General features: G+C 33.1%; 1 protein-coding gene across 1 annotated transcript; it reads left to right on the top strand.

Moving 5' to 3' along the window:
* The first annotated feature begins 5,682 nt into the window (after positions 1 to 5,682).
* Positions 5,683 to 9,053, top strand: LOC112710172 (cyclic dof factor 3). The gene is made up of 2 exons (XM_025762295.3): positions 5,683 to 6,198; positions 7,208 to 9,053. The coding sequence occupies exons 1-2, from the start codon at positions 5,992 to 5,994 to the stop codon at positions 8,483 to 8,485; spliced, it is 1,485 nt and encodes a 494-aa protein (XP_025618080.1). The 5' UTR covers positions 5,683 to 5,991; the 3' UTR covers positions 8,486 to 9,053.
* Positions 9,054 to 17,508: the final 8,455 nt, after the last annotated feature.

Genomic DNA, 17,508 nt, shown 5'->3' with positions numbered 1-17,508 from the left:
AACCGTCCACTCGGCCGCCCCTTCCATTATCAAATTCAAAAAGCATTATTGTTAATTAATCTCAGTTTAATCTCCTCTCTGCTTTTAGTTTTTTGTACTTTTTCTCCTTAATTATTTGTGTACTCCCAATGAGAACATTCTTTAATTAGTAGAAGATGCATGTTTACTTTGCTAGCATGATGAGACTTGAGTGGGTTTTACTGTTTTAGTAATCACTTCATTAATGTTTCTAAATAAAATTTTACTATTATCAGTAATAAAATCGTAAGTTATTCATACAATCCACTAATTAAATAGAAAATATTGGTATTTAAAAATAAAAAAAGTATGTATCTATCCGTGTTCCATTTTGTTTTAAAATGAAAAACTAAACCCCAATTTGTATATTTTTAAAGATAATGCTATATTTTAAGTTTTTTTATGAATAAAGTCTAATTAAATTAAATAATAAGACTTAAAATAATATTAGACATAATTAATTTTTGTTATATTAGATTAATTTAATTAAATTTGATAAAAAAAATTAAATATATAATATTATTCTATTTTAAATAAATGTTTTTATAGCTAACATTTTTATATATGAATAATTATAATGTAAAATATAAAAATATTTGATTATATTAATATTTTACACGGTTATAATAGTAACACAAAACGTGGTTAACATTTAAAATTAAAAAAAAATTAATTATAAAAGAATAAAATTTCATTGACGTTTTATAATAAAAAATATTATTTTAATTATTAAAATATAAAACGTCATTGATATTTTGTTAAAAAATATTATTTTAATTATCAACACACAAAATATAATGACATTTTATAAATTATTACAACAGTGTCAAACACGTAGTTTGGTTTTGTCATAGAGGATTTCACATCTAATAATACAATATAAAAAAAAAGGGTTATGTTTCTATATCATTTTTAGTCAATATTAAAATTTCTTGCTAATCAGGACACGTGTCTTGATAATCAAAGAGAGTAGTTGCTTAGAAGTTAGTAAAAGGAGGGAGGTGAATAATGCGGGACACGTGCCAATAATCTTGAGACATGTCTACCCACGTGAGAAATTGGTTTAATATTTTAATATCTTAATGAATGCTTTTAGGCTTTTAGCTCGATAAGAAGGAAAAGAATTAAAAAAAACTTGATAAGAAGGAAAAGAATAAAAAAATAAAATTAAAAAAAAATATACATGGAGGTGATGTGTTTAAGGAGAGCCATCAATGTTGTTTTCTCTGTCCTCCCTTTAGATTAGCATTAGCATAAGCCGTTGGTTTAGCCATAATGCTTGCTTACTTTTTCTCACTTGTTTTTTCAACTTTGCATCAATGCCTCTCACACATGACACTTCCATTTGCTTCCAAAACACAGGTCTCTGAGTTATTTGAGGGTCAATCTCGGCTTTTCATAGACGGACAAGTTTCGTTTAGATATATAAGACAACAAATTAAACTATTTTAAAATGTAAAGGTCTACACTCTCACTATTTTGGATAAACTTGCATGTGTAAAGATTTGAGAAAATTTTACGTTACTTGAAGATAAATGCTCATATAATATAAGAAGGTTGTACTAGCAAACAAATTAAAAGAAAATGAAATAATGATATTCTAACAAATATCCTAAAAGTAATTTTAAGAATATATAAAAATATAAAGATATAGTTTATAACTTTAATGGATGAAACTTAAATTTTTTTTCATTTGAACAATAATATCGATGTAAATCAAGTTAATCATTCAGTTATCTTCTTAATAAAAAAATGATAAAATAATATTATATATTTATTCTAAAATATATTTTATACAAATAATGAATTCGTAGCTATTTTATGTATATTTAATGTATATTTGAGGTATTAACTTGTTTTTAATTTCGATGTTGTGATTCAATTCTTAACCTAATTACAACTTAATTTTCTTTATTATTATTCGAGATAATTAAATTACACTGAATTAAATTAATGTACTTTTTTTACATTTACTTATGACGAATAATGCTAATGCGCCTTAAAAAAAAAGAAGTACAATTTTTTTAGAGATAATCTAATTTATTATTAAGGTAAATAAAGGATAAACAAAAAAAAAATACGTAAAATCCTAACTCTTAAATGATATATTTTAAATTCTAACTATTGATATAAATAAATAATAAAATTTGTTTAAATAAAAAAAATACAATATTCTTTCCTTAATAAAAAATATGTAGTCGATATTTACTGTCTTACAAAAAGTAAAAGAAATTTTTTATTTTAAAATTAAATAAACAGTTTTTATTGTACAATTAATTAAGACTCAAAAGTATGAAGCCGTACAATAATTGTTCAATAAAATTGTTTGCTAAAACAGTTTTTCGACTGTACATGTTTAGGAATAGAAAAGTCGTCCGTGCACTTGGCACCACTTCTGCCAACCAAATCACGCCATGTCATCATTGTCGCAAAGGTTATTTGATTCCCATGTCCCACTCTGAAGCTATCAAGCCATGAAGTTGCCATTTACTTTTTACCAGTTTAGCAGGGATACACTTTGAACATTTAATTTGTACTTTTTTTTTTGGTGTTATTTAATTATTGTATTTATTTCCTTTTATTTTCATTAGTTTTTTTTTTCTAACTTTTTTAGGTAACTTTGATTTAACAGTTAATTTTATTGTTTTTAAATCATATCTAATTTCTGGACTAATTTTAGGAGAAAACAAAGAAAGAGTGTTGATAAAAAAAATTGACAACCCTGAAATATAAGTTATATTTCAAAAAAATTAATATAATATTTAAACAATAAAGCTGGGAGTTCAAAATTTTTTAAACTCTTTAATTATGTAATGGTCGCTTTCTCTTTATACGCAGGTACATGCTGCTTTTTTGTTTTTTTTCTCTTCTTTCTCTTTTTTTTTTATTTTCTATTATTATTATCGTCGTTGCTGTCGTTATTGTTGTCTTCTTTTTCTTCTTTTTATTTATTTATTTTTTTTCTTCTATTAAAAACAAGAGGTAATTTGAAAAAAATAATTGTGTATTATTTGAATATATTCAAATTGTGTAAAATTATACAATATAAAAAAATATTTATAGATGTTAAGATATTTTTTGATATTTCTTGCATCTAATGCGAATTGATCTCTTTTTTCACTTCCCATGAATGTAGTTACCACTTACTACAATATTTTCTCTTTTTCTTCCTTTATCTAAAAGTTTTATTTACTCATGCTTTGTTCTAGGGATATAAATGTTTATATATTTTCGTATATAAAAATTGACAGATATTAGTTGACTCCGAAAAATATCACATTCATTTTTCTTTAAAAAATACCTGTTATACCGGTAATAAATAAATTAGTAATATCTTTACCTACATAATGACCAAATAGATAAATAGTAGTAATGACAATATTAGGCTTCAAGTAGGGATGGCAATTTTTTCCGGCGGGATAGGTATTCGCGGGATTTATCAGTCGAGAGACAGATTTAGGGGACAATTTTCCTCTGCACGTGGCGGATACGGGTCCCCGTTTAACAAACGGGGCGGGGGCAAAGGAAAAGGTACCCGCCCCGTAAATATCCGTTTATGTGAAATTATAAAAATGTCCTCTTTTACATATATATATATATATATATATATATATATATATATATATATATATATATATATATATATATATATTAATTTGAAACCCTAGGTTTCACGACTTTAGCGCCTCCCTCATTAGTTTCTCACCTCTCTCACCTAAGCACTCTCTTTGCCTCACCCAGACCCTTTCCTTCCGTCGCTTACTCTCAAGCCACCTGGTGTGTCGCCAACGAGGCTCCCACCCACGCTTTTGTCTTCACTTGTGCCTCCTTCTCTTCCTCTCAAACCACTTGGTGTGTCACCAGAGAAGCTCCAGTCGCGTCGCTACACCTACCCACGCCTCTGTCTCCACTCGTGACCCTCTCTTTTCCTCTCAAACCACCTGGTGGCGTCGCTGGCGAGGCTCCAGCCACGTCGCTGCCCCCACCTGTGCCTCTATCTTCACTTGCGCGGCTGCTTCACCTTCACCTCTATAGGCATTGCCGCTTCACAATCCAGTGTATTAACTTTCTCAGGCTTCGATTTGTTCTTTCTTTCTTTCTTTTTCAGTATTTGAATTCATTGCATGTTCTGTTCTTATTACTCTAGCAAATTTGGGTATCAAGGAATAACAAAGAATTGATGAAATTAGTTTTATATTTGATGAAATTGATATGAGATTGGAACTAGATATATGAAATTGTTATAAGATTTGTGTAATAATAGATGTCTGTTATTGAAATGATTAGATTTGTGGTGGATTCAAATGTTGCAATGGCCATTGGACACAATATTTTCGAGAGACTATGGTTTCAGGGTTTGAAAATTTTGAATTTGGAAATTAGAAACAGATGAAGATGAGGAGTTAAATTTATTGTATATGTGAAGAAAACTCAATAATTCTGTGAGATGAAAACAGTTGAATTTGTATAAGTATTGAATTGAATTTGTGTTATGGTTGAATTGAGTTCTAAACTTATTTGCTTGCTGGGAATTTATTTTTTTTATTTTTTTATTTTTTTAAATCTGCGGATATCCGTGGAGACTCCTATTCTCGACAGATACGGGTCCCCGTTACCCGTGATGAAAACGGGATAGGGACAGAGACGAATTATGGTTGGCAGAGGTGGGGAGCGGGGGCATGTTCCCGCCCCCATGAGGACCCGTTGCCATTCCTATATATGTATTAAGTAAAGATATTAAGCACAAAACTTTTAGTGCACAACATAAAAAAAATTAGTACACAACATAAAAAAATTTATATGCTATGTCAATAAATTTTGGTTATGTTAAAAATTTTTTGTATTATATTTATAAATTTATGTACTATGTGCTGCATGTAAAAAATTATGTATTATGTAATAAAATTTCTGTGTTCTATAACAATTTCTATGTTATATAACAATTTTTGAAATGAAGAAACATGCAAATAAAAAATCACATAACGAACGTCCACATTTTTTTTTGTTAGGCTTATGCTAACTTAGTTGAATAATGTTTGTATATTTAACATCACTAATATTTAAAATCATGAAAATTATTCTTTTACCAATGTTTTAGATTAAATAAAATGTAAAAACAAAAATATTATTTGTACACTAAAATTCAGTTATTTCATTCTATATTTATATATATTTGTATATATTATATTGATTTATATATTTTTTTAGCTAGATAACGAGTTGCTAAAATAATTCTACGTGACATAATAGAATAATCAAATTTATTTATAATAATATAATAAAAACTTTTAATTAATAACTAAACTTTTATATATATTTAGCATTTTTAATAAATACATGCATAACTATATATTTTCAAATTTTTTTCTTCTTTCTTGTTTTTTATACTTTCAATGTGAATTTCAAGTTTTCAATTTAGCCAAAGTGATCTCTCTCCTATTCCAAGGATCATTAACCTATACTTATGCCCTAATTGATTTTATCACTTAATTAAAAAGTCTTTAAAAATAAAAATTTATATATAGTTATTTTTATATAAAATTAATGTTTGTGAATAACTAAATAATTTTTAACTACTAATTTTATACAAAAATAATTGGAAAAGCTTAATGAGATTGGAAAAACCAAAGAGAAGAGACAAAAGCAGGTGCAGGGGAAAGGAGTGAGGGACAGTGGTAGAGAATCCAAAAATACAAGACAGCAGAGCAGAAAGAAAAGAAAGGAAATAAAAAAGGCAAAAAGGAAAATCTAACAGAGGCCACAAGAACTTGTGGCTAGAAATCGAAACAACAATCTGACGTGGCACCCGAACGTCGTTGGTTTATACGCAAAATCAAAATCAAAATCCCCCATTACTCCTGTGCCCTCCATTCTGTCAGATCCTAACATTGCAACAACTGTAACCACTCCCACCCACCAACCCCCCTCAACTCTATACTCTTCCGCGCGCTCTTTTTTTTTTTTTTTTTGATAATGGAGGACCAAAGTACTGTTACTATTAGGGACCCTGCAATTAAGCTTTTTGGTCAGAAGATTCCCCTTCCCGGAGATCCTGATGTTCTTCCCGCCGCGCCCATGGACCATGAACAGGACCTGCATGAAGAAGACGAAGAAGAGGAGGAGGAGGAGCTGGATGACGACGAGGAAGACGGAGAAACCCAAGACACTCACGAGGACAAGGTAAAATTGTTACAAAAATCTTCTTTTTTTCTTCTTTCAAAGACAAAGCTTTGTTTTTGGGGATGACCCATTTCTTCCGATGATGGAATAAATTCTGGGTCGATTTTGCCTTCTTGTTCTTTTCGAATGAAAAAGAAGAAACGAATTTTATTTATTTATTTATTTTTGGGGTCGTATTCATTCCTATTGAGAGATTTAGGACTTCATTGCTAATCAATCAGTTTTGAATATATGGAAAATTCTGCAAGATCCTTTCTTCCCTTGTATGAACAAAGTTTAACTGATTCCACTCTTTTTTGAATTCCTGATTTTGCCGATCATGGTTTGTTCTTTTTTTGTTTTGTTTTGTTTCATAGTTTGGTTGACATGTTAATGAGTACTGTTCAACAGTTTTTAGTCCAGTATGTCCGAGGAAAACATGAAAATGACTATTTCTTTTTGAGTAGTAAATTTTAGCTTTTCAACAATCAGTACTTACAAACAGTGAGCTGTACTTTATGTTGGCATGGTCCTAGTCCTACTCTAAATCTCTGTAAATAGTCTACTATGCAGCCAGAAGGATCTCTTTGACTCCTCTATATCTTTGTATTCAATGTAAACAAGTTTCTTCTTCCTAGTTAACTTACTTGAATTCTTGAATCTAGCACTTTCATCTCCTTAGAGTAAGTTTTTTCTTATGTTGGATACTGTATTGAAGAATTTATATTTTCTTGTATGTTAAAGTTGTTTTATATGGCGATTCATTTTCATTCAACAAATTGAAAATATGCATACAACCTCTCTCCCATGGATTACTAAGATAAGTAATTGCTCTTTTAAACAGTAATTAATCACAACAAACTGATACAAGGTTTTTAGAAGTCTCCTTCCACCTTGCATCTTAGTCATAGCTAATGTTCTTATAATTTCATTTCAACTCATGATCTTCCCCATCTTAATATGCATCTTGGTTTTATTTCTGCGGTTTTATTTACATTGATTAAGCCAATCATTTTTCTCAAAATATTAGGATGCAGAAGCTGAAAATCTTACCACCCAAGAGCAAGAAGCTGATCCTCCTCCAAATGTAGAAGAGGACAAGAAATCAGCCACATCACCTGAGGCTATGGTGAATCCGAAAACACCTGCCATAGAAGAAGATTCTGCAAAATCAAAAAGTGACAAGTCAGATAAGGAACAAGGTGACACATCCATTCCACAAGATCAGAAACCCCTGAAGAAGCCTGATAAGTTGCTTCCATGCCCCCGCTGCAATAGCATGGATACTAAATTCTGTTACTACAACAACTACAATGTAAACCAGCCACGTTATTTCTGCAAAGCCTGTCAACGATACTGGACTGCAGGTGGCACCATGAGGAATGTGCCGGTTGGAGCAGGGCGGCGAAAAAACAAGAACTCTGCCAACCATTATCGCCACATCACAATCTCTGAGGCTCTTCAAGCAGCTAGAATTGATGCTCCTAACGGGACTCATCTCCCTGCTTTGAAAAGCAATGAGAGAGTCCTCAGCTTCGGAATTGATGCCCCAATCTGCGATTCCATGGCATCTGTCCTTAACCTTGGAGAGAAAAAGGTTCTTAATGGCACAAGAAATGGATTCCATCATGGCTTTGATGATCAAAGATTGAAAGTTCCTTCCAAAAGTGGTGAAAACAGCGAAGCTTGCACGAGTTCATCGCCTGTTGCAGTTTCAAATCCAATGGGGGAAAACAGTAAAAGTACTTTCCAAGAACCAATGCTTCCAAGCAACGGTTACCTTCCCCAAGTTCCTTGTATTGCTAGTGTTCCTTGGCCTTATCCGTGGAATGCGGCAATTCCCTCACCAGCTATGTGTCCTCCAGGATTTCCTGCCCTTCCATTCTATCCTGCGGCCTTTTGGAACTGCAGCATGCCAGGGAACTGGAATGTTCCATGGTTTCCTCCACAGTCCTCCCCTTCAAACCCAAAATCTCCAAGTTCCGGACCGAATTCTCCAACTCTGGGGAAGCATTCTAGGGATGGTGACACGGGTAACCAAGATTCTTTGAGCAAAGAAGAGCCACCAAAGCAGAGAAATGGAAGCGTTTTGGTTCCCAAAACGTTGAGAATTGATGACCCAAGTGAAGCTGCAAAGAGTTCTATATGGGCAACTCTAGGGATCAAGAATGAATCCATTAGTGGGGGAGGCATGTTTAAGGCCTTCCAATCAACAAAAGAAGAAAAGAATCAAGTCGAAGCTTCTCCTGTGTTGCGGGCTAACCCTGCAGCTTTGTCGAGATCCCTTAATTTTCACGAGAGCTCGTGAATTTGCGACCAGACTCGAAGTACCTGATATAAAACCATTCATCTGTCTTGGCATAAAGAGGCTTTGGTACCATGTCATTAACAACTGTCTCTCCAAACTATCGGGCTGACACACGTTAATGGTTTAATATCTAATAGAGTTCTTGAATCTTGATGGCAACAAGATTAGTCATTTCTTTGAGTAATGGAGCATTTGACTATGCCTTCATTGACCTTCTGCTGAAACAAAGGGTGGTGGTAGTCTTTGATTTGTTCAGCATAAAAGTGGAGTATAACTTATGTTGGAGGTTACAAGAAGTTTTGGTGAGATGGAAACTAATTTTGTCCTTTTCTTTTTTTCTTTCCATTTGACACTATGAATAGGTGCCTTTTTAGTTTGCTAAGTTTGTGAGTTTCATGTAAATATATATGATGTAGCATATGTGAAATACTGGCTAGATATGGAGAAAGATATTTACTATGTATAAAATGCAGAGGTGCTGTGTTTTCTTTTCCTATCAAATGGGGTCTTCCCCATTTTTGTACCATGGTTTACTAAGCAGAAAATAAGAAAAAACATTGACACTTTTTTTCTCTGAGTTCTGATGAACGATTTAGAAGGAAAAAAAAGGGGGAGGGGGGTTATTTGCTTATTTTTCTCTGTCTATCTTTTATTTGTTAAGAGTGTGTTCAAGAGTGCAAAATTAGGAAGATAACCACAAACATTATGAGCAAGACAATAAAGTAGTGGATAGTGGATACCCGTGTCATACCTGTCAATCTTCTATGATAATTTAATAATAATTGCAACAAAAGTCAGTAAGCATCTGAATTTTTTTTTAAAGGAAAAAGATATGAATTTTTATTTATTTATATTTTTTTGGCTATGAAATTTGAAGGTATCACATTCAGATTTAATAGCTCCCCTTACTCCACAACCAATGATACTTTTTCCTTTCCTTTTGCTCTTTTCACATTAAAAAAATATTATTTAAAAATTAAAATCTCAAACTAATTTAGTGTCTTTAATCTTTATCGTATGACTAAATTACATAATAATTTATTAGATCTTCAACCTAGCTTTTAAAAACTAAATAATGGAATGTTTCCAAAGGAACTTTGGAGTCTAATATTTATTTATTTTATCTCAAATTTTGTCAAATATTCTTTATCAATAATTTAATAAGTTTGCTAGAAAATTAAAAGAAGAAAAGAGTTACCATTTTATGCAAAAAATTGATGGATACATCAAAACCAGATTGACATGTGTCCTCAATCAACCACCCTCGAGAAAAAGATTTTAGATATTTTTTCAACCTCCATCCAATACAAGTCACATATAGTGTATAAGATTTATTTTTATAATGAGTTGTGATGGGACCCTAAAATGCTATCAAATGACCCACTCATATGATATCCTCCTCCCTTGGCACTCTATTTCTGACTTTTTGTTCCTTTTTTTTTTAATATTATTTTTTCTTTTTTCATTTTTTGCCTTTTTGCCCTTTCACTGAGATACAAGAAAGCAATGGCTTATTTCTTTTCCTCCATAGAACCATGCCATTGCCCCAATTTCAATTATTAGGGGGAACCAAAATAATAATAAAGATAATTCGTTGCACGTAAGCATCATCATCAATTTGTAGCCATGACTAATAAAAAATGACATCATTTCGTTTTTCCTTCATACCCAAAATTTCAATTATTAACACCCACATTTTCAGGATATTCTGTAGTATTCATTACCGTGAGTTGAAAAAGACCCTTAATTTGTATTGATCAATTTGGTGATTTTATCCCAATGCCCTAAATTTTTGGTAGCCAATAGCCACACATAGCTTTAACCATATCACCCCAAAAGAATCCTCTATTTAGCAAGTAACAATCAAAGATAGAGATAGCGTAGAGAGGGATGCCAAATTCCATTACCAAAGTTTTAGGTTAATTAGTACGTAGTACCAAGGGAATAACTTTTATTCATTTAGTTAAACTTGGTGTTTGATGCAACATTTATTAAATCTAAACAATTTATAAGGAATTAATAATTTTAAATGTTATATTTTGCACTCTAAAGTAGAACTTTCATTTTAGAGGAGTCAAATTTGATTTCTAAAATAAATATATGAAAAATAGGTATACATAAAAAAAAAAAGAGTAATCATGTCACTATTTATCCTAATAACAATGTACCTTAGCCTGTTTAACACGTCAAAGTGAGTTTTCAAAAAGAAAGAAAAAAGAAGAACGAAGATGGGAAGCTATATCTTAATCATCACATGCAATTGGATGGCAAATGATGGCAAACTTGCTTGCCATCAAGAAATTGGTCCATCAATTTCTATTGGATTAAAGTGCTTAACACTTTTTAGTATTGGATTTGCTGAAAAATGTAATTAGTCAACCATTGCTTTTATAATCTGAATTATAATTCTGGTGAAAAAGGGTAAGCTAAGAGACCTAAAGTCTATGGTCAGGACACGGTATAAGGAAGTATATGTGGCCACTTAATTAGAAATGTTGACTTAAGATAATGACAATTTCAAAATAAACTCTAAAATAATCCAATGTCAACCTTAGTAGACTCTGAATCAATGTCCACTATAAGGTAGCACTTGATCTAAATTCTATAGTTTTGTTGGAGATAAGTCAGATAACATAAAATAAAGCACACAGATTTACATTTCAATTCAATGCTCTTGGTATCTGTTGTATCAACTTCAGATATTGATTATCATGAGTTTCATTTGCAGCTTAAGGATTCAAATTTTTTTTTAAAAAAAGGAAAATCTCAACAGAGTATATAACTGATATTAAACAAATAAATAATTAGAAATTATAATCAAAATCAATTCATATCTCATTTTTAGCATAGGCATCAATAACATAAATTAATTATTATACTATTTCTTAGAGTAATAAAGTAATCTAATAACACAATTCACCATGTCTATTGTTTTATTTTAAAATACAACACTATTTCTTAGTAGTTAAATATTTTATATAACAAAAAAAAACTAACTATGTTTTATACATTTTTTTTAAAGGCATAATCTTTGAACTTTCAGGTGTGTGTGGTTTAAGTATTACTTTGTTATTCAAATTCTATTTCTATGGGAATCAAATATACCCAGGAAAATATGAAAATTGAAATGATGGTATTTTGATTCCATAGAATCAAACTTGCTTGAAAATAGTTTTTCAAACTTTGAACCAAACATAGAAATATGATATTTCCATTTTAAAATTTCTAAGAATTATTTATAATTCTCCCAATCATACACACTCTCAAAGTGTTCTTTTATAGTTTCTGAAATAGTCCAAGTATGACCAATGTCAGTAATTCATATGTACTATACCTACTAAGAAAATACACAAATAACAAATAGGTGTTGAAATGTTGCATAGTTTCAACATCCTTCTTACATAGAATGCACACATTATCAACATATTCAATGATACTCAACCTATTCAACTAGTCCTTAGTACTGACATAGCCTACTAAAATAAACTAGGTAACAACTCAACTTGAGACAACATTAGTCCTTTTCAAATTTCATTTGTGAATCTGTTAGCTAATTATATCATCCGCCAAAGTATCTTTTTGCAGCACCTACACAAATGAGTTAGTAGAATAAACGTCTTTCTTATCAAATTTTCACACCACTATATCTTGTACTTCTGTTATCAATCTAATAGATTTTCAGACATCAAGCATTTGATTTAAGATTATATTTCTGCCTCCCATTGGCAGAGTTTTCTTCTCTACTAGAAGTTCCAAACCCACTCTAACCCATCCCAAAATACAAATTCTCCAATTTTGGATCCTTTTTTATTTGAAATCAAGAAGAGTCACGGAAATGAGTCTTTCAACTTTCCAGCTTGTAACCATGTATTCTCCTAAAATCTTGTTGATCTACATTCTCCTACCTCCATGGCAAGTCCATCAATCATCTTTTCTCTAGTATATTGCTTATTTATTTGCAGATGACATATATCTCTTCACGGAGTTTCTCTAACGCATCTCCCACTCTGCCACTCCCAAACCTCCTAGCTTCTTTGGTACTTGTACCATCTCTCACCTTACAAGGATTAAGCCAAGTCGCTCATCTTCCTTTCCCCCAAAAAAATCTTCTTTGCAATGAAATTATTCTTTGTGCAACTATATTTGACATCTTATACAAACTTAAATAGTAATAGGTAAAATGTTGATAACTCACTTAATAACGACCAACTTTTCATCTTTATTAAGAACCTTTGTTTTCCAAAAATTAAGTTTCTCCTCCACCTTATCTCTTACTAGCTTCCATGCTTTTACTAGCTTTGGATTTGCTCCCAGATTAATACTAAAATACTTTATCGGTAGTGTTGCCGCCTGACACTACAATAATTGACGCATTCTCCCAACCCACTCCTCATTATAATTTATTGGTATCAAGCTAGACTTCTCAAAATTAATACTCAACCATGACATTATTTCAAAATACTGAAAAAGTCTCTTATAATTTCTAACTGTCTTCTCTTCCAGTAGACAGAATAATACAGTGTCATGCAAACTGTATATGTAATAATTCTATATTATCTCTACCCACTAATAATGTAGATATTCTTCTATTCCTTATCACCTCCCCAATTATTCCATTCAACACATTCACCACAAGAACAAACAAAAATGACAACAGTTGATCACCTTGACGAAGTCCTCTCACTATCTTGAATGGTTTCGATAGTGACCTGTTTACCAGAACAGAGATAGATGCCAACCTAATGCACTCCTTAATTCATGTCCTCTATCTTCTACTGAACACAATATCAATAAAGCTTCAATTTATTCTATCATAAGCTTTATGAAAATTCAGTTTGATGATCGTTGATCCCTTCTTCCTCAATTTTAACTATTGTACTATTTCACATGTAATTAATGCTCCATCATATATTTTTCTCTCCTTGACAAAGGTACTTTGTGATTCTTCAACTAACCCTACGCTCCTCATTTTTTTCGTGAATACTTTAGATATAACCTTAAACACATCTAACCATGCTAATATGTCTGAAATTTTTTCTCTCTTTTGTCCAACAACTTTTGGAGTCAAAGTTATCCATATAATATTAGAATCTGTTGGTACTTGGTAGCCTTGCCGTCTCAAAGAAATTCATCATATCTACAGTAAATTTTGCTCCAATCTCCTCCCAACTCTTCTTTATACTACATCATCATTGATATCCAAGTGAGAATTTTGGTCACAATTTTTGTGGTACCACAACTCAATCCAACATGACAAATTTTTACGTTTTCTCGATTATATTTAACTTGCTTTAAACATATTTTATAGTGACCTTTTTTAAAGAAAGTATTTGTGTGTATTATTCAGTCAAGGAAAAGTACAATGTACAAGGGGTATATATAGCTGCTAGAAGAATCAAAGTAATAAAAGCATATAATCCTACAATTAATATACAGATGCGCTATATAAATACAAATGATACTAATTGATCTAATTTGATTCTAATTATTCTCTTAACATTCCCCTCAAACTCAAGTGGGAGCTAAGGACACCATCTTGAGTTTGGATAACAAGGTCCGGAAACGAGTCGGATGATGAGCCTTCGTGAAGATATCAGTAGTCTGATACAGTGTTCCAACAGCGATGAGACGAATAGTGTCAATAAAGATACGTTGCCGAACAAAGTGACAATCAATCTCAATCTGTTTGGTGCTTTCATGAATACATCATTATGGGCAATCTGAATAGCACTGCGATTGTCACAAAAAATATCAGTTGAGGATGACTAAGGAGCACCCAAGTCTTCGAGAAGCCAACAAATCGAGATAACTTAAACAATGGTGTCAGCGAGAGCACGATATTCAGCTTCTGTGCTTGATCGAGCAGTGAATGTTTGCTTCTTAGCTCGCTAGAAAATGAGAGAGTAGCCAAGAAACAAATAATAACAAGTAGTGAAACGACGATCAGCGGGATCACCAGCCCAATCAGCATTGGAGTACGCCCGAAAGGATAAAGATGAATGGGTAGAAAAGTAAATGCCATGGAATAGGGTGCCTTTGATGTAGCGAAGAATACAAAGAACTGCCGGATGTGAGTAGTACGAGGAGCTGACAAGAACTGGCTAAGAACATGAACCGGATAGGCGATATCTGGTCGAGTGACAGTTAAGTAGACAAGTCCTCCAACTAGCTGTCGATAAAGAGTAGGATTATCCAAAACAATGCCATCAATAGGAGTAAATCGAACATTAGGCTCAAGAGGAGTAGACTCAGTACGACTATCTGTAATATCGGCTCAAGCAAAAAGATCTGAAGCATATTTAGCTTGAGAGAGATAGATGCCATCATCGGTAGATATGACTTCTAGACCAAGAAAATAGCTGAGAAAACTAAGATCTTTCATCTCAAAAGTACGCTGAAGGAATGCCTTGAGATAAGAGATACCATCAACATCATCTCCAGTAATGATCATGTCATCAACTTACAGAAGTAGAAGAACAACTCCACGTTCGCTTTTACGAATGAAGAGAGAATTCTCATGAGGGCTGTAAGTGAAACCAAGATTTCATATGATAGTGCTAAACTTGTCAAACCATTCACGAGGAGCTTGCTTAAGTCCATAAAGTGCCTTGCGAAGGAGACAAAATTTTGCTAGAAGGACAAGGATAGCCCAGAGGGGGTTTTATATAGACTTTCTTTTTTAAATCTCCATTAAGAAATGCATTCTTCATGTCCATCTGACTAAGAGACCATTTTTTAACCGCAGCAATGGCAAGAAGAGCTCAAACAGATGTGAGACGAGCAACAGGAACAAAAGTCCTTTCATAATCAATACCATACTCTTACGTATAACCCTGAGCAACCAATCGTGCCTTATAACGGTCAATAGAACTATCAGAGCGAGTCTTGGTCTTTTATACCCATCTGCTTCCCAAAACTTTCTGATTAGAAGGAGGATCAACCAAATCCCAAGTGTGTACTTTTTCAAGTGCCTGTATTTCTTCCTGCATTGCTTGTTGCCAATTTGGATTTGTGGAGGCTTCTCTGAATAACTTAGGTTCATATTGATGAAGAATAGTAGAAAAACAATGATAATCAAGAAGATGGGGAGGTGGATTTCTTAACCTAGTAGAACGAGTGGAAGGAGGAGGCATGACGGTAGGAGCAGGATCGTCGTCCGGTCTGGAATCATCGGGAGATAGAGAAGGCAGAAGAACAGGGGGTTATAGAGGGTGACTCGAGATAGAACCTGTAGAATCATCACTAGGAAAAAGACCAACATTGGGGTTAGTGATAAAAGGCGACTGAGTAGGAGGAATGGACTCAAAGGAGGAGAATCGAGAAAACATGTGATGCTCCCAGAAGACAACATGATGAGATATACAAATACGTTTAGAGAGAGGATCCCAACAACGATAATTCTTATGTTTAGTGCCATAACCAAGGAAACAACACATATGAGCCCGAGGTTCAAGTTTATTATGTTCATGAGGCTGAAGAAGAACAAAACAGACACAACCAAAAATTCAAAGAGAACTATAATATGGGGAGGTATGATAAAGACGCTCAAAGGGAGTAATGTTACCAAGAACAGAAGAGGGGAGTCTATTGATAACATGAACAACAGTAAGAACAGCTTCACCCCAAGTACGCTCAGGACACGAAGAAGAACGAAGCATTGCACGAACAGAGTCAAGAATGTGACGGTGTTTGCGTTCAGCTCGGCCATTTTGTTGAGACGTACCAGGACAAGAAAACTCAGACAAAGTACCCTGTTCTGCAAGAAAGGTTAAAAGTTTGGAATCACGGTATTCCATAGCATTATTTCGTCGAAAAACCTTAATGACCTTGAAAAATTGAGTTTTAATCATAGTGGCAAAGTTAATATAAATCTGGGGTAACTCATGGCGATTAGTCATCAAATAAACCCAAGTAAAACGTGAATAATCATCAATGAAAATGACAAAGTATCGAGCTCCACCCATAGAAGCAGTGGGAGCGGCGCTCCAAACATCAGAGTGAATAAGATCAAAAGCAGAGCAAGCAAGAGAGAAATTATTGTGAAAACATAAAGCAGGTTGTTTGGTAGTTTGACAAGGAATGCAATCAAAAGATTCATTAGGAACCTGACCCAAAACACCCTGAGACACAAGAGGACGCAATTTTTCTAAGGAGTTGTGGGCAAGGTGTTGATGCCATAAGTGAAGGGTAGATGGAGAAGAAGCAGCACAGAGATTTGGTAAAGGAGGAATATGAAGATTCTCGAGTTCAAACAACCTTCCGACCTTACATCCAGTTGTGATGATTTGTCCCGTCTGACGATCCTGTACACGACAACCAGAAATGAAAAAGTAACATCAAAATCCAAATCAACAAGTTGACCAACAGAAAGAAGATTAAAGTTTAATTTGGGAATATAGTAAGTATCAGGAAGATTAAGAGTCGATTGGGAGATAGAATTCTTGTGTGTTGCGTACAAGAGAGAACCATTAGCAGTATTGACAGAAGGTGCATTTGTAGTGGTAGACAGAGACGAGAAAAGATTACGTAATGGAGACTTGTGATTAAAGCAATCCGAGTCAAAATACCATTTAGAATTACCCGAAGGAGTCGAAAAAGCAGTAGGGGTATTACCAGAAAGGGAGAGAAGATGCTGAAGAAGAGACGCAATATCAGATATAGAGATAGGAGACATGTTGAGAGGAGTAGAGGTAGTAGATTTAGTAGTAGCAGCAACAGCAGAAGCAGGCACAATTGTGGAGAAGGTGGGACGAGAATGATACTTGAGTTGATCAGGACGTGGTAGGCGAGTAAGACAGGTAGTAATTAAATGTCCCGAGAATTTACAATAATGACAGAACAGCTGTGAATAATGGTAGCTAATATGACCTTTTTGGTGGCATGTGTGACATTCAACAGAGGGACAGTTGGAGAAAAGGTGCCCGAAACAGTTACAGTTTCGATAAAAGTTACCTTTTCTGTCTGTGGCAGCAAAAACATCTGACTTTTCCATAATAGTAGTCACAGAGATCAAAGAGAGGAGA

The sequence above is a fragment of the Arachis hypogaea genome, chromosome 1 (genome assembly GCF_003086295.3).
Source record: "Arachis hypogaea cultivar Tifrunner chromosome 1, arahy.Tifrunner.gnm2.J5K5, whole genome shotgun sequence".
NCBI classification, from domain to species: Eukaryota; Viridiplantae; Streptophyta; class Magnoliopsida; order Fabales; family Fabaceae; genus Arachis; species Arachis hypogaea.
This window is presented reverse-complemented; position numbering and strand designations above follow the sequence as displayed.